General features: G+C 44.1%; 1 protein-coding gene across 2 annotated transcripts in view; it reads left to right on the top strand.

The window, feature by feature from the left end:
• PDGFD (platelet derived growth factor D) overlaps positions 1-10,604 on the top strand; it is a 230,408-nt gene extending 219,804 nt beyond the window's left edge. For both annotated transcript variants that reach the window (XM_078059070.1, XM_078059071.1), the window contains exon 7: positions 7,977-10,604. In XM_078059070.1, the coding sequence (XP_077915196.1) occupies positions 7,977-8,102 (126 nt within the window). In that variant the 3' untranslated portion in view covers positions 8,103-10,604. The remainder of the gene's footprint in view (positions 1-7,976) is intronic.
• The last annotated feature ends 8,068 nt before the right edge of the window (positions 10,605-18,672 follow it).

The raw sequence follows: 18,672 nt of genomic DNA on the forward strand, positions 1-18,672 counted from the left end.
AGAATAGAGAGTGCTCCCTAAATAAAGCCTTCAGCTTTGTAAAACTGGGTGGTGGGTTTGTTTGTTTTTTTTTAATCCTAAAAAACAATAAAACAATATGAACAAGTTTAAGGAGGTGACTTTGGAGTTAAAAGAGAATGGATAGGTCATAACTGGTATTTTCAACTTGGGAAGTGTAAGAAGTCAAATGCCACAGTGACCGTGCTTACCTTACATGGGGGAAACACATTATTTTAGACCTACATAAAGCTTATTTTCTTAGTCATAAGAATTCCTTACTCCACCCTGCAATTTTCCAGGGGAAAAAAATGTTCTCATATCCAGAGAATGCTATAGTCTATGTTCATTGTGTTTTATTTTTGCATGACCTGATGAACTCTAGATTGGATGTTATCCTTTGCATCCAAGAAGCTGCATTTTGTAATGTTTAGTCATACCCTGAGGATCAGTGCAGAATGCAGTCATCAAGCTAGAGTTAAAATAATCTAGCCAGTGACAAGATCTCTACCTAGGCAGAACACTGAGGAAAAAACATTCAAGTGCGGGCCTTTGATCTATCTGTAGAGTGCTTTATTTTCCTCTGGACTCTGCTCAGATAAAAGTTACAGCTTCATTTTTTAAATTGTTTATTGCGGAAATGGCAGAGTTAAACATACACACCACCCCTTAAAAAAAAAAAAACCCTCGCCTCCCAGACAGTTAACGCTAAAGGACTCTGAAGGGTCCTTCTCTCGCGTCTTTTCTTGTCTCTGCACACCAGAGCTGTTACCTGTAAATTTCTGTTCACAATTAATATCTAGAAAGGGAAGTCCTTGATCTCTGCTCATCACATGAGCAGGTCTGAGATGTCAGCATCTTTTTGAAGCTGCTCTCTGAAGAAGCAGCTCTTTGAAACATTGTATCACAGTATTTTTACTTCTGGGGTCTGCAGAGCTCTACACAAAATCACTCTGCCAAGCGCTGGACAAAGGGACAGAACAGCATCAATCACTCTCTCAGCCGCTGCCTAGCTGGAACAAACATGCCTGGCACATTGCCCCGCGACTCCTAAAATACCTTGCAACATGTCCCAGAGATCACTCTGTTGAGTGCCCGGTGGAAAAGAGTAGAAGGCTTGTTCCATTTCCAGCAATGGGGGTTGCTTGTTCCGTTTCCAGCAATGGGGGTTGCTTGAGCCAGGCTCATTAGGGAAAAATCCTCGTTCTTTGTTGTATTCTGTGTCTGTGTTCTTACCCCAGAGACACGAGAAACCAGTTTCCTCAGCTTCTGGTTATAACTGATGAGATGTGAAATGAGTCTCCATAGGCTATGAGCACCCTTAAGGGGGTAACTGGAACTTGTCACATAAGCAGACCTGTGTCACTCTGTGCAAATATTTCAGCACTCAGTGTTTAAGGCATAAAATCTGAAAAATTATAAAGCTCCTAATGAAGCTTAGATAATTGTTCTTTCCACGGGTCGTGCTGTTTCTCCAGTAGGGGGTTGAGCGTTTTTTCACTGCGCGATACAGTGTTACTTCCTTTATGATTTTCTGTTTTCCAAAAGTTTGTGGGTACCCTGTTAAGGTATTTTTCCTATTTGCTCATAATAGTTTTTTGATGCCTCCTGGAATGTATAGGATACAAAAGGTACTTTGGGGTAGGGATTTTTCAAAAGGAAGCTTCCAGAAAACATATTGTGTAGACAATTAGAGGATGCTGTTATTTCAGTTCCCATCTTGCCTTGATAATGCGCCATGAAGGAATAGGATCTTCCCTGGAAACATGGTGACCTTTTAAATTAATACTTAACTGCTTTTCATCATCCGGTCCCCTGTCTATGGACATTCGGGCAAGAGCCAAAAATTCATGAAGCAGCAGAGACAGAAAGATCAGAGTTAATTTTTCTGTCCTTCCTCTCGGATGCTGCTATAACGAGCTATCCTGTCTAGTAGAACTTTCTGCAGTGATGGAAATGTTCCCTTCCTGCCCCGCCCAGTACAGTAATCTCCAGCAGCATGTGGCTAGGGGGCACTTGACATGTACGGAATGCAAACGGGAGACCGGACTTTGAATTTTCTATGATTTAACTAATGTAAACGTAAATAGCCACACTTGGCTGGTGGCTGCCATATTGAAGGGCACAGCCCAGACCCGTCTCTGTTTCTGGCACAACCATTCCTGTCTCTGGACAAAAATAATGACTCTAGAGGATTATTTTTATTTCACTCTAGAATTTTATATTAAAAATTTGCTTCCTATTACAGCTTAAGAGTTAGGAAATGTAAGCAGATTTTATATATGAACAAAAAGATTAATTAGAGGTTTTAAACTGTTGAGCTTCAGACTTGAGATAAAAGAATAGTACTTTTAGTTTTTACATGTGTTAAGCATCTGCCATAGAAACAAATTTAGCTAAAATTGGAAATTGAGATCAAGGAGACAGAAAAAAAATTTTATTTCCAAAGAGTTTCTCCTCTGTGGCAAAAGCAGTGAGATGTGGGGTTATGATTATAACCAACCATAACAAAAGTCAAGAAAATTTCTTCTCTTTTTCTGGAAGTAGCATTTCTAGAGCTAGTGTAGCATCTCCCAGCTTCCTCCTCTTTCTCTCTCTTTGGGTGAGACTGGGAGACCACTCTCCCGTGGGCTTTTCCTGTGTTTCTGATGAGAGACGGGGCAACAGAGCAAAACATGGCCTGACTGGAAGGAAGACGTGGCCTCTGGTTCCAGCTTTGCCATACGGGAGGCAGCCTGGGGCCCTGGGGGTTCCTCACTTCATCCCCACAATAACCCACAATTTCGGGTTCCCAGGCAGACCTGAAGTTACATGGCATCCATCAACTGTTACACTATCCTACCCCCCAGATCCTACCTTACTGACATTACGTGAAGAATGTAAGCAAATTGGTGATGGAAGTGCTAGGTCAATGTAAAGGAATAAAGATAGGATGGGAACAGTTAACGTTGATGGAAAAGTTCACTCACGCAGCAGTGGTAACACTGACGCTTAGCTCACGGGGATACTGGACAAAGGCTAAAGACTGCAAAGCCCGGAACAGATGCGGGTGGAGTTTTCGGAGAGGTCTGGCTTCCCTGCAGCCTCGATGACTCCCCGAGTGAATGGACCCTGCATTTAAGTACAACTGAATGTGTGCATTCCTTCCCTTCTAGACCTAGCTTCCTGCCATCGCTTCGCAAACCTGCCTTGGGGTGTGCTCCCTCTCAGGTAGACAAGACCATCTGTGACATGAATGGTCCTCCATGCTAATCCCATGCTCTGAAGTTGGTGCCCGGTTAGCCTTCCATTACGTTTTGTGCAGTGGGTAGTCATGTGCCCTGTACGGTGCTGTTGAAATTATGGACTGCATAGAAAAGGTTGGACTGCCGCTGGGTGCACCCTGCCGTAACCCCAGAGTGCTCCCAGAAGACATAATGTCTCCAGAGAGCAAGATTGCATTTTCAGTACTCATGAGCGTTTTACGGACCCTGACTCTAACCCCAGCCTTTGGTCCCCCGCAGACTTCTTTGTCCAGGGAAGCATTGCTAAACTGTGTCATCGGGGTCTTTCTTACCAAGTACCCTATCTGATGACATGCAGTCAGCCCTTCTGCTAGGACGCTCCGCGTCTAATGGGGCTGCTGCAAGTTCAGTAATTACCCAGGCAGAAAATAATGTGTTATCCCTTCTCAAGATGTTTTTGCTTGTAATCACCTAGGTTTCAGAGAAATGGACTAGCAGCCCTTAATAATCTAAACTCTCCACACATTTTTCATAAAGCCTAGAAGCATGGAAAAATTCAAAATGGAGGCAAAACTAGGAGGATTTTTTTTTTTTTTTTAAGATCAGAAACTATGCATCCGGACTACCACTTGCTTTAGAAGTTGGGGAGAATCTTAAATAAACTCTTAATGATTCCAGCTTATACAATGCATTTGTCCTGAAATATGTGTTTTTGTTCCTATGTCAGCCATTAATCTGAGAACTATTACAAGGCCTTAACAACCTTTTTCTTTATATTCCCAATAAAGAAGAACCCAACTCAACAGATAGCTTTTCTGCCTAGTATTGTTTTATTAGTGTAATAGCTTTATGGCAATGATTCATTCAGTGGTTTATTGGCAACGAGGCGAGTAACCAAGGTGAAATATTTTCTGTGATGTGGTAATTTGCAGACTGAGCATCTTTGACTTTGTGTAGTGTTGATGAAAGCCTCCAGCCAGCTTAGTCATTGTCCAATTAGTAAAAGTCAACTTTGCCTGGCTTCGTGTGGTTTTCCAGGTGGTGGAGAGGGTTCAGGATTTCCATCTCTGTCCACAGGTAAAAAGAAATGGCTGGCTGCTCGTCGGTGGATTTTATTTCAGGGTGTGCTCACAGCTGTGAACCCTAGCTGGGAAAATAGGAAAGCATTTTGGGATGGTCCTATTAGTAAGTGTCCTTCGGCAGCTGTAATTAATTCCTTCCCTTTGAAAGTGACCAGATAACCTATAACCAGCCAGTTTGCCTTCCCAGATAAAGGCTTTTCATTTCTCTTTTAACTTCCCGTGCTCTCTCAAGTCAGCTTTGCTTTCTTCCTCCTTTCAATGCTGTGTACCTGAACCTAAGACTATTACATGGTCTGAAAGCTTTGAACATCAGTGCTGTGATCAGCCAGGAAAACAGCGCAATTTCCACTTTGTTCAAACAGTGCTTTCCGGTCTTGTCTGGGAAAGTGTCTGCCAATTCATTTTTCTCTTCTTATCAGCAAAACACATCTATACTGTGCTCATGTTGCTTAATATAAAACACAGGGAAAATCCCTGAACAATCAGGAGACCAGTTAGAAGAACTACTGGGGCTCTGTGCTCATCCCACCTCACGCTCTTTTGTTTGCCATCAAATGAGAAAGCAAATTGCCAGAGCCCTGAGTGTCCAGGGGCCGGTCATCACCACTCATTAGGCTTTCATAGCAGCCTTATGCTTATCATATGCTCATCATCTTAGGAGTCATTTCCCTCCCCTGCATCTGCAGACCCCCCCAAATCTGGTTTATGTAGAATCTTGGACAACAGTGACTAATGCATATTGGAGAAATTCTCGGAGAAGCTGTAGGACTCAAACCTCTAACACCTTCCAAGGCACTCCGACCAAATATAGCCCAGCTGGACTTGCTGATCCGTCATGGGCGGGGCTATTCAGTACCCCAAAATGTCAGACTTCTTCAACCCTTATTGTTGGGTGGTTTTTTTGGGGGGAGTAGTTTTCGTTTTTGGTTTTTTACTTATTTTTTTCATGAAGAAGCCACATCTTTTTTCCCCTATAATTCCCTGCAAGAGAGACCACGGGAGCCACACACAGAAGGCAGATGCCATTGTAATTCTGCTCTTAGTACTTTAAATCTTCTTCCCAAATTGTGAAATCGTTAAAAGTGGCCCCACACGTGGGGCACTTATTTTGGCCTCTGCTTTACTTCCTGGCTTATGTGTCTGTCCCCTGTGTTTGTTGGAGGTGCAGGGAGGGAGGTAATGAGAGGAGATGCAGGGAGGAGGTGAAAAGGAGAGAACAGGAGCGTTCACTTCTCCGTTGGCGCCACCACCCACCCAGGGGGTGCTTCTTCACCAGCTGCTATGTTCGCAACATGCTACTGAGCCATACAAACATCGGTTCCCATTTCATAGGTGAGCTTATCCACATGGGGTCAAATTCTGGTGCCAACTCTGTAACTTTGGGTAAGTAGCTTAATCTCTCTCCTTACGTATGAAAATTAGAAAAGTACCTAATAGTGTTGCAGGGAAGCCCAAATAGTATTTGCAAAGTCACTTTCAACAGTGTGGCTTCTCGTAAATACTCAATAATAGTAGTAGTTTCTGCTATCCTTGCCTTCGAAGGGCTTATAACCCAATGAGTAGAGAGAATACAGAATAAATCGGGTGAATTGTGCAACACATGTTGTTGGAGGAGAAAAAGAGAACCACAGAATTAGCTCTCAGAACTGCCGTTTGGACTAGCTCACCGACAGCAGATACTTTTGAGTCTTTGTGCCTCTGGCATGAACCCTCGCCGGGTGCCCCTTTCCGCCCCCACCGTGTACTCATAAACATTCTTTTGAAGCTCTGCTACACGTGGGAATCCATGCCCCACTCCGTGTTAGCAGAGACCAGACCCTGTAGCTTGATTGAACATGGAACAAACGAGGTGCTTTATTCTCCTCTTCTCTGGGGCCCCCACAGCCCAGCCTGGCTACACAAAGGGGTACAAAGTGCTGAGGGCTCTGAACCTGCTTTTCCTAGTCGATGGTTTTGGTCTGTTTGTGACTCAAGGCAGGTAATGATGTGAGGAGGAGCAAATTGCTGGGAAGAGAATTCATAGTCAAGAGTCGGAAGAATGCCAGGAAAAGTCTTGTAGACTCTAAAGCAAGATTTTGCCACAGACCAGAGTATGCCAGCCAAAGCATCTCAGTCCCCACTCCAGTTCCCATGTGGAGCCTGACGCCCTTTGGAGACACAAAAGGAAATCATAGGCACATCGAAGAGGCGTTGGTCCCAGCGTGCTGGGACCCTAGCGGACAGAGCTCTGTGTGCGAGTCGAAGTGGCCAGAAGACCCTGCACAAGGCACACGGCCTCCTTGAGAGTCTCAGTCCTCCCATCTATAAAATGCGGATAAGGATACATCCTCTACTAGGTGACAAGGTTTGTCGCAGGGCAAAAGAAATAATGTGTCTGTGCAAATCCTTTGAAAAGTATAAAATACAACATCATTGTATGGTAGCACCTGCTGGAGTTTAGAGTCTGAAAGGAAAAAAGAAAAAAGTCAAAAGTAAAGGCTAACAGGAACCTAAGAACATATGGAAGAGAAGCAGTTAAACCGACCAGATAGTATCTGTGATAGCGCAGACATGATTTCACAAGTAACTGTGTCTGAGATGAGAAATGTTTTATTTCAGCGAAGGCCACAGCAGGGAAGAAGTTAGCTTCCGTGTAAACTTACTAAAATTAGGTTTCAACTTAGATTTTTTGTAAGTTTTTATTTAAATTCCAGTGTGTTAACCTACAGTGTAATATTAGTTTCTGGTGTACAGTGTAGTGATTCAACACTTCATACATCACCTGGTGCTCATCACGACAGGTGCGCTCCTTCATCCCCAGCACCTGTTCCCCCGTCCCCCCACCCCCTCCCCTCTGGCCACCATCAGTGTGTTCTCTGTAGTTCAGAGTCTGTTTCTTGACTTGTCTCTTTCTCTCTTTTTTTCTCCTTTGCTCATTTGTTTTGTTTCTTAAATTCCACATATGAGTGAAATCATATGGTATGTTTTTCTCTGACTAACTTATTTCCCTTAGCATGATACTCTCTAGCTGCATCCATGTCATTATAATCAACTTATTAATTCAAAAAATTAAGGATATGCTTTATGAAGAAATGCTGTACTGATACACAGATCAATGTAGAAGATTTTACTGGAGCTGGTCTGTTTTGAATTGTAAAAGGTATTGTGTATTAACAAATGTATAAGAACATAAACACATTTTCACCTAATTATGGCCAGTAATCACCTTCATCATGGCAAAAATATTTTACATTAACCAAACATTTAGCCACAGCAGCGTATTATGTTCATGACTTTATTCATTGTTCTAAGGAGTAATCAATGGTCGGTATTGTATTTATCCATAACATATGCTCTGTTCAGAAGAATGTTTATGACAGTATTTGGAGCAACACTCAGCACAAAACAGGCCCTTTGAAAGCTATCGATAAACGCCTGCCAGACCCCCGAGCTCGTCTTGGTACTGCAGGCTCGCAATGTAGGACGCGTTACTCTGTGGTCAGCAGACCACTCTACCCACGTCAGGAAGCTGGTGATTGTAAAAACATTTACATGAGTGCATCATAATAGCAAGCCCAGAGTTCCCATTGGCTTCTCAAAAGGTTGGGAACCAGTTGTCATAAAGAGCATAAGGGGTATCTAGTTGTGCTAAACTCTCAGGGCTTTCTAACAGGAGATATGCTTCTCGTCCTAGGTATTAAAGTTTGAACCTGGCCATTTCAAGAGGAGGGGCAGAGCGAAGCACATGGCTCTCATTGACATCCAGTTGGATCATCATGAACGCTGTGACTGCATTTGCAGCTCACGACCGCCTCGATAATAGAATGTGCACATACTTACGCTGAGCATGAATGAATCTTTAGTTTAAGGAGGGTGTGGTAAGAGACCCTTTTCCCACCAGCAACCGAACTTAACAACTAGCCTGCAAAGCAATGAATACAAGTGGTTGCTGAGTTTCAACCTAGCTTTGTTAGCCATGGCAAGTAGAAAGGTGTATCATCAACTTCTATATCCCAGAATATAGGATTGCATTTAATAATAGTGTCGGAGAATATGTACATGTATCTATACATACGTATATATTCTCATGTCTATGTGTAAATACATCAAATGGTTTATTCAGTGTATACAACCAGATACACCAGAGCTGACATATGGTGGAGTTATTTAGACCCTTAAAATCTTTTGACTAATTCAGGGACATATTAAATACATGAAATATGGCCTTGGAAGACTCAGAAGATTATTTCGTTTATTTTTAAATTCGAATCACAAAACAATCTTGGATCTTGCTCTTTTAAAGAAAACACCTTGTATATTAAAAGCCAATAAATTAGCTTTTCTTATATAAACATCTTAATTATAAAAAAAAAGGAAAACTATGGTTTCTGGGGAAAAGGCACAGACCGTTTTTCCCATGGGACGCACTACATGCTTACCTCTGTAGACGATAATTACCTATCTCCAGAAGCATGCCATAATAATATAGATGCTTTAGAAATTAAGTCATTAAGTCTTCTTTTTATGCATCTTGCTGAGGCATGCAAATTCACTTAACACCTGTCTCAAAAAAATTTCTCAGAAGGTTTTTTATTATAATCCTCCCAGAGACAATTTATTAACTGTAGCAGAATTTTTAATTGTTTCATTCTGAAAACCCCTCCACAGAAGTAACTCCTTTTAGAAAATGGCATGGGGACTCTGTATGAGCCTTTCAAAATAGTGTTCATTGAAAGATTTGGGTAGTTGAAAGTAAGAACAGTGAACGCAGAAATATTAACAGAACTGGAAATCGGATGGAATATTTGATTGGATCATATTTAATAATGGGTCCAAAACTCTCCAAACTATGCCAGTTCATTTTATGTCTCTTTCTTATGTGTTCCTGTCTCTTTGATATACAAACGTGGATTTACAATGGCATTTAAATTTGGCAAGAATCATGAATTATTTATAGCCTAAAAGCTTTTGTGTATTAAAACCACCCGATTTTATTGATGTACATTCCTAATCGTACCCTCACTCACCATTCTGAATTCCTGTTTCTGAACTAAGTGAAATCAGATCTGGGGTCTGTGGTTCTCTCCAGATCTGTGGAGCTTGTTCTAAGAAGCTGTCCTGCAAGTTACAGGAACACAAATTTGGCCTCTCTCCACCACTAGAAACCTTGAGTTCGCATCGGCAGTCATTCTTGGTATTTAAGGTCATTTTCCCTCCCTGGCTCCTCAGTGTCTATTGGAAAGGAGATACTCCTGGAGTAGGAGGTGATTCGTCATTCTCCGGAGCAAGGCTCTTGGGAGAGAGCACCACTGAAATCCAGATAGCTCCAGGGCTACTCAGAGAGAGTTCCAGTTTTCCTGCTGCCTTGAAACAAAAAAAGGAGAGCCGATTTCTTCCGTGAGTCTAGGTCCCTAGTGACTAGAACCAGTTTGAGTGAGGGGTGTGTGATGCGGTCTGGGTAAGCCCCGGGGCTCAGGTGCTTGGACTTCAAAGCATTGGCCACGTTCTCTACCATCCTTCATCATATCCTCCTTTCCTCTCAGCTCTGAGACAAAAGGCCATTGCTTATTGAAGATGGGAAACTTCCCTAGAAGTGCCCAGTGTTCTGACCGCAGGGAGTGAGTGGTGAAATTACTGTCTTGTTCAGTTGTCCAGAATCCCAGAGCACAGTCAGAAATAGCCAAAGCAGAGGCCCTCACCGTCAGGGACCTGCTTGTCCCCTTCACGAGCACATGCAAGTTTACCGTGAAAACGTTGGCGTGAGTGCCCAAATCAAAATCTGTGTCACCTCTCTGGCTTGTGCAGCTCATGTCGTAGCTGTAAGTATGAAAAATTAGAGTGTTCTACCCCAATTTTCAATAAACCTTCCAGGCTGCAATAACCGGGATGGTTTTCGGCTAAAGCCCTATCTGTACTTTTTATTTATTAGCTGAAATGTAAGCAGGCATATTCACTCACTTTTCTTTCTTCTTTCCTGAGGGTTTTATTAAAACGTCTCCCTTGGTTATCTGTTATCTATTGCACTTGCAACATGTAGCCAATAAATCTGTTTCATTGCCATCAAAGGAATAAAAAAGCTCGCCGTACAAATTACATTTCAAAACAAACCCTAATCAATCCGCATTTCTGCATGGCTCACTCACCTGGAATAATGCCTTTCATTCAATATGTTCTTACAGGGCAGAACACTTTCATAAGTGGAATTTGTTATGTTTTTTGTCATATCGGTAACACGCGGCTTTTTCCTCTCGCAGCATTTTTCTATAGCAAATGTAATATGGCTCTTATCTTCATGAAAAATATATATTGCTTTTGAACAAAACTACTCCATTATTTGGTTCCCAATTGCAGTTTTAGAAGGTATACAGCGTTACGACCTTACTTTCACCAGCGCATGCAGCTCTTTGGGATGACAGGATGGGGTGATGGCTGAGGGCTCGGTTTGAGGAGGTAGGACCGGCGCGAACCTTGTCCCCTAGCAGCAGGCTTTTGCTCAGTCCCTGTCCCGGAGCTGGGCGGCCGGGCGGGACTCGAGGTCTCGCGGTCGTGTTCTTGCTGTTTGTGCCTCTGACTGTTTGCCCGCGGGCCTTTTAATAAAATACAGTCGCCTCCGACATTCCTCACTGAACAGAGTTCACAGGCTGTCTCTTCCTTAGGGGCCTGACATCAGGACCATCCTGACTCATTTCCCTTTTGTCTGCCCTGGAAGTCTTTCTAGATGGGCCCCCAGCCGGAGGGGGAGTGCTCCCAGCTCAGGGAGGCCAGAGAGGGGCTGCGAGCCGATGGACTTTGATGTACGGTCAGGGGACGGGGGCACGGGGACACGGAGTGTAAAGAGAGCTCTGCTCACTGCAAGAATTTGAGCTTTTGCTTGCAGCTTGGTCTTCATCATTGTCCTACCTGAGGCTGGACAGAAGCTGATCCGTGTTGGCTGAAACTCGGCCACTTCATGGAGTGAGCGGTTTCCGGTTGTTCAGGGAAAGGGAGTAGAGACGTGTATTCTGTGCCAAGAATCAATTTTACCATCGGAAATACCAGCTAACATGTGAGTCAAAGTGTGGGTAAGGACAGGAAGGAAGGAATCAAATAATGCTGTGCATGGTTGTTAATTCGGATAACTTGGGTTTTCATGATTTTTATATAAAAATCCAAGTTATCTGAATATATATATGTATACAATTATCTGAATATATATACAAGTTATCTGAATATATATATGTATACAGTTATCTGAATGTATATATACACAAGTTATCTGAATATATATATATATACAAGTTATCTGAATATATATATATATCTGTGTGTGTGTGTGTGTGTGTGTGTGTGTACACACAGTATCTTAATGCAGATACCTTAATCATCTTATGTTATTTCCTGAAGTATACATGTGTCCAGTTTTACTCTAAGAACAACTTTACAGATGTCCAAATTGTTCATATCCTCCCGGGGTCCTCTGGTAGAATATTAAATTAAAATTCATAGATTGGTATTCATGCCTGAAATCCCAGGAAGTACAGTTCTGTTTATTGACAGCTCTGATCAAATATGCTGGAAGAGAGAATATTTATAATTCACTGGTTTTTATTGACATCCGCTTAAATTGTGTTGTTTTTAAAGATCAAGTTAAGGACCTGCCGCCCTGGGGTGGGAAGGGGTGTCTCCTGAGTGTCGGGGGGGCGACATCACCAAGGGGAATGGATGAGTCACTAATCGCCTCATTTAAGACTTCATGCTTGCCCTTCAGGTTACAGTCCGGAATTTGCAAGTTAACTTGTATCTTTTTTAAATAAAGTTCATTTATATAGAGAACTGTAAAAATTCTTTAGCAGACCCCATTAGAAGAGAGTGGGGCCGTACTTCATGTAGCATGTTATGGGCCAAGAAACCTTCATTTTCCAATAAAACCATTTGACTTCTTAATTATTTTAAACTGTTGGATACGGGCTGCCCGGTTTAGTGGCCAGGAACCAAACATTAAGATTACTCTTGGATTCCATTTATATTTTACATAATTCCTATAATATAGATTCTCTTTTAAGAACATATTCTGGGTCATGTTCTCTAACCTCCACCTCTCTGGTTGAGGTCATATTACAAGTTCATTCTCTTCTGTTATCTTCTGGCCTTTCTCTTCTCCCTGTGACCCCCACATTCCTTTTTTCCCACCAGTCTCTACCCACCAATCTTAGGGTCGGAGAGAATCAGGATCAGTGTCTGCTTTGGGAAGGCACAGGAGGTGGGGGCCATTCAAGGAGACCAGGAGAGCAAATGGTTTCCCAAGGGAGCACTTCATAGTCTTAGAGTGCCAACTGTTAAGGAATCACTGGTTTTTGTGAGTTGAGCACACCAAATGAATGTTTGCCATTATTGTCCATTTTGGTACAAACTTCAGAATGTGGTGGTGGATATTTATTGACTTCTATCAAAGGATACCTAGTCACCATCAATATGGGGAAAACTGACTAAATTAAATGTTTCATTAGTTCATTGAACAACAAAATGTATAAAAACACACTGTGTATCAGGATTGCTTTGGGGTCAAAATACAAGGTCTACAACAAAGGATAAAAGTAGAGACAGATATTCTAGGGGGGATAAACAAGAAGAACAAAGATCTCCCAGCAAAAATGCATGAGGGAAACATGGGCCTTTCAAAGAATGAAAAGTAACATGGCCGGAAGGAATCACAATTGGTGGTAAGTTTGAGAAGGCGGAAAAGCAGCTGGTTACACGAAGTCTTGTGTAGCTGCTAACAAAGTCCTGTCCTCTACATGGAGGAGAGGAGGCCATGGGGGCTTTTAAGCATAGTGGGGCTGCAAGCGTCACAATGCGTCAGAGAGAACATTAAAAGGTCTTGGGTACAGTGACCAGCCGACCACTTTCTGGACCTGTTTCCTCATTCACGAAATCAGAAGGGTAAGATAGAGCCTTTCCAATAGGACATTTCTGCATTTTGGAAATGGCAACCTGCAGGAAGGATGGGGGTAGGAATGTGAATTATAAAGCCCCTCAGAGTTCTTGGGATGAGACGTCAGAGACAGGAGGAGTGTAGGCCCCCTGTGGTTGTGTGGGCTCTGCACTGCAACTTCTAGAAGGTGGACTGGGACTGCCAGGAAAGTTAACAGGAGGTTTCAGAGATCTTAATGACTCAATAGAGGAGAGCAGTGCAGGCTCAGGGCATGTCCTAGAGGAAGAAGACCTGTGAGCTGGACTTTTGAGAGTATTCTCCACAGAATGCTAGGGAGGCAGGAAGAAGAGGCTAATTTTGAGAGAAGAGATCACAGTTGTCTCAAGAGCCAGGGCTTGTGACAATGACTGGGAGTCATCCTTAGAAGAGCAAAGCTGAACCCATGAGAAAGAAGATAAATAACAGAACCTGAAGGACACCCGTAACTACAGAGAAGACGAAAAAAGAGGAATTCGCAAAGCTCACAAATAAGTGTTCCAAAATGGGGTAAAAACTGAGGGCTGGTTAAGTGTCTGGCATGTGCCAGACGTAACAGATTTGGAAAACAATAAAACAGCCACGTTTTCTGCCCTTATCAAACTAGAGAAGGGATGGTAGATATTAAATAAATAATCCATTGTATTTGTGAAAAGCAAAAGCATGAGGTGAGATGACATTAAAAGGTAGAACTTCCATCAGGGGAGGGAAGGGATTCCTTAAGAAATGGTCATTTCCTGGAGACATTAGAGCAGGAACAGAAATTTGAAGAAATGTTAGCCAGCAGGAAAGTGGAAGGAGACTGTGGTATTAGAAATGAAAATAAACTTGTGACTCGATTAGAGAAGTATTTTGAATTTTTAATTGACCACAGTTGATTTGGATTGGGTGTTGAGAAGGAGGTGGAGGAGGATGCCAAGGATTTTTCTAGGGCTTCTGGCATAACAAACTGGGCACATAGAGATGCCATTTATTGAGATGGGGGCCCAGAAAGAAGAGATTTGTGGTAGATCAAGAACTCAATATGAGACAATAAAGGCAAACGGTCTTTGACGTACTCAGTCGGAGATACTAGGTCGGCAGTTAGGTCTGTGGGTCTGGAGCTCAGAAGAGGGTCTGGGAGTGAGATATAAGCTTGGGAGCTATCATCATAGAGCAACTAAAAGTTACAGGAATGGTTGAGTCACTTGGAGGAAGGGGAAGACCAAGGGGGAAAAGAATGACAGGACAATTGCAAGAGTATAAAAACAGCCTGGGTGCCAGGGGAAGAGATTGTTCCAAGGGGCTGGGCCTGTTTCATCAAGTATAGCAGAGAAGATGTAGCAGACGCCGACTGATTTACGTGCCCAGAAACACCCCTCCGGACCCCCTCCCCACGCCTTTTCGGGGAAAAGCTGCTTTATCTATGGCCCTGTGCAGAACTTGGTGCCGTGATGCCCAGCCTGCTCCTGAAGCCACTAACTGTGTGGCTGCTGAGCACCTAGAATGTGGCTGGTAGGCTGAAGACGTCTGCGTTGTACTAACTTAAACTGATTTACATTTAAGTATGAACAGCCCCATGTGAGTAGTGGCTACTGCATCAGAGCGGCTCTGGACTTGAGGCATCACCCACAGACTTGCAGCCAAAGTAACATTTCACAGTACAACACACACACATCTCAGCTGAATATCCAGGGGAGCGGCACCTGACCCAAACTAGGACCTAAGTCTTTCTCACGATATATGGAACTGAGCAGAGATTCAGATAGTCTCTCGGGCTGCTGGGATGGTAAGACGTAAACATCAATGGCTATTGGCACCACACTGCTTCCACATGGACCAGAAAGCCCAGAGAAGGTCCCACGACAAGACGAAGGGGAAGAATGACACCAGTGTGGAGAAGTAGTGGGGGCGGAATCCCTGGTGTCCCTGGGTCTTGAGGTCTGGCCACATGCCACTCCTGGGTTCTCCAGGAATGTCTCGTGGAGAGGTGTGAATCCGAGGGTAATGTGCTGTGGATGGAAGAATTGTGTTGAAATAGAGGTTTTGAGTGAAAACCACTTGCAAGTGCAAAGGTCCTGAGGCAGAAACAAGTGAGGGATGGTGTGAGGAGAAGCAAGAGGGCTAGGATATTGCAAAAGAAAACAGAAGTGAAAGAAGGATGCAGGGTTAATTCATATGGGTCTTTTAGGTCATGGCAAGGACTTTGGGTTCTCAATGTGTTGGGAGGTCCTCAAGGAGTTTTGACCAGGGGAGCAAATGTTAGGACAAATGGTTAAAAGGTCCATCACTCTGTGGAGAGCTGACTGTGGGAAACCAGAGTAGAAGCTGATAGACCATCGGGGGCCACAGGCTCAGGAGGGAGAGGGAGGCTCGGTGGAGGAGGTGAGAGCAGACAGTTTCCTGATACCTAAAAAGCAAAGCTTTAAAAGTAGAGCGTGAGGGAGGGAGCAGGGTCAAGAATGTCTCCAGGGAGCATGGCCCCGACTCCCAGGTGGATGCTAGAACATTTCACCTCCCTGGGGAAGGTCCTGATACAGGAGGATTGGGGGTGGGAGTTTTCTTCAGACTTGCACAGTTTTTTATTAAATCCTAGAATCTGGAGTCAGGTTTTTTTCTTTTTTCTTTTTTCTTTTTTAAAAGAAAAAGTTGATTTCTGGGTCTCCTGGGAAAGTATGCTCTCAATACATAGGAGTCAATCACTTTGCTGATTCACCTAAACCCCTATTTTGTTTAAAAAAAATAATAATATTTTTCAGGTTAAATCTTATCTCAATACGAAATTCGATCTTGGTTATTACATAAAGGTGGAGGTTTGCGTGAGACAGATTACTTGTCCCTATGTGTCAAGTGAAGTGACCCTTGGGCATGATAGAAACTCTGACAAGAAGCAATGAACAGATGGACACGTTAGCTTTGCTGAGAAAGACAGCTTTCACTCATCCTGAAGGAGAGAAAAGCCCAGACCAAATAGCAAGTGTATTAATTGGGAAAAAAAAAGGAAAATGAGGAAATATTTTGGTCCACTATTTGCCAAAAAATGCATTCAAAAACAAACCAGAAATAATTCTCTGAATTCCACTCCAGCTCACCCTGCCTAGGCTCCACAGGAACTAAAATCAGTCACTGTTTTATCCATAGGAGGAGGCGTATTCCTTCAGCAAACATTTTCAAGAAATATATGAACTTTTGCACAAGATTGGAGCAAATATGACTTTCCTTTTTCTTCTCATATAAATTAAAATAGACTAAGAGACACAGAGCTGTGAATAGTTCTCAATTTGATCTCAAAAGAAAGGTGGCGAGCCAGAGTTTAATCATAATCGTGTTTTATGTCTAGAATGTAATGTGTCTAGAATAGATCTAGTGTTTTAATATTATACCTTTTCTCAGTGACTCAGTCAGCAATGATTTTTGAGAAGCTACTATGTATCAGGCACCGTACGAGGCGCCGGGAATGCACCATGAGTAATACCATCTCAGTTCCTGCCCTTGTAGTTCTTACCGGGTCACACGGATAGGTAGTAAAACTGATTACCTGAAGCAATTTCCAGAACCACTGTGACGGGGGCCTCTCCGCTCCCCCTGGAACAGGATTTCTCAAGCTCGGATCTGTCGACACGTGGTGCTGGACGATCCTTTGTTGCGGGGGCTGTCCCCTGCATGACGGGCTGTGTGGCGCCGTCTGGACTGCACGCACGAGAAGCCAGAACAGTCTTACCCCGTTAGTGACAATGCCAGATGTCCCCGGGGGAAGTCATTCGTCCTCGTGGGACCACCGCTGACCCGAGAACATGATCTCAGCCAGGAGATCCTAGCTTTCTCCGGGGTCTCCCGTTCATTCTGCAAAGTTGCCTTTCCCTAACATTCTTACTTAGAGATGAGATGGAGGACGAGGATAACGTGGAGGGGCCGGCCGGTACCCCTGGGCTGGACCTGGCTGAGAACGTGGCAGAACCCCTCCATCGGCTTTTTGAAATATAAAGACAATCACTGTTTCTGATGACAAAACTATTAACTTCCAGGATATTAATTCATTTATTCAACAGCAACAAAAAATCATTAAATGCCTGCTCTCATATATGCCAGGCACAGTTACAGGGACTGAGGACAGGGGACAGAACAGACCAAAATCCCTGTCCCTGAAGAGTTTATAATGACAGGAGGCAGATAAATAAGTAAGATGCACATACTGTGTGAGACAGAAATAAGTGTTATGGCTACAGATAAAATCAGGGAAAGAGGGTCAGTGGTGGAGGGGAATTCTATTTTAGATAAGGTATTCATCTAAAGTAAAGGCCCAAAGGATATAAGGGAGAAAGCCATGGAAATATCTGAAAAGAGTATTCCCTGCAGAATGGACAGTAAGTGCAAAGGCCCTGAGGCAGAAGCTTGCTTGGTGCGGGGCTGGAATGGCATCAGCTAGGTTGAGTGGTAGGAGATGAAGTTAGGAAGCTAATAGGAGCCAGATTTTATTGAATCTTGTAGGCCATTATGAGGACACTAATTTATATTCCTAAGGATTGTTAGTGGGATTCAACAAACATTTCAAATCGTCCTTCCAGGCACATTACATTTCCCTGCTCCCTTAAAGTTAGGGGGGTGCTAGATTGGATGTTCCCCCCCCAGTCTTCACTCCTTCTCTGCATCTGCACACGTGTCCTGGCTTCACCTTGACTGTGGTTTTGGCCACGAGACTTGCTTCGGACAACAGGATGTAAGAGACGAGCTGTAAGCAAGGGCTTGAGATGCGCCTGCCAAGCGAGGCTTGCCCTCCTGATCTTCTGCCGTCGCCATGAACAAAACGAAACAAAACCCAAACACATGCCCGGCTCTGGTCCACTGAGTCTAGGAGAGGATGAGAAACGTGTCAGAGAGGGCTCCCCCAGATGACGCGCCGCCGACCCCAGCGAGCCTGGTCTGCGTCAGCTGCCCGCACACGCGGGACAGGCGAAGGCGTCTTGCTGCGTCCCTTGGGGCCTGCAGGACAGCTCGGCCCCGGTCTGGCCAGCGAAGGGGAGGTGGGAGTGGAACCTTGGAAAGATCCTGCCTGTCCCACCCCCCAGTTTCCAGCTGCAGGGGTGATGGAAGCGTACAAGAGCCTCTGTGTCCCCGACTGTGGGAGCAGAGCCCTGAGACTCAGACCAGTACCTCCCGAGAAATAGAAGCTGCCGTAAGCGGTTTCCGATTCTACAGCATCACCTGGCCCGGCAGGCACAGGACGTCCCTACGGGATTCGAGGCGAGGAATCGGGATGTGACTCCTACGTAAAGACCTCGGCTCTGCTGAGAGCAGGCTGAGGCGGGTGGGGGGCCGAGGCTCGGAGACCGACTCGGAGGTGGTTACCGCCGCCACAGCACGGTGACGGCTGATGGGGACCCAGGCCCGTGGTGGCCGTGGGGAAGCTGACCCGGGCTCGGAGCCTGGGACATTGGGGAACTAGCCCTGCAGGGACTTGGTGGTG

The sequence above is a fragment of the Halichoerus grypus genome, chromosome 11 (assembly GCF_964656455.1).
Source record: "Halichoerus grypus chromosome 11, mHalGry1.hap1.1, whole genome shotgun sequence".
Lineage (NCBI taxonomy): Eukaryota > Metazoa > Chordata > Mammalia > Carnivora > Phocidae > Halichoerus > Halichoerus grypus.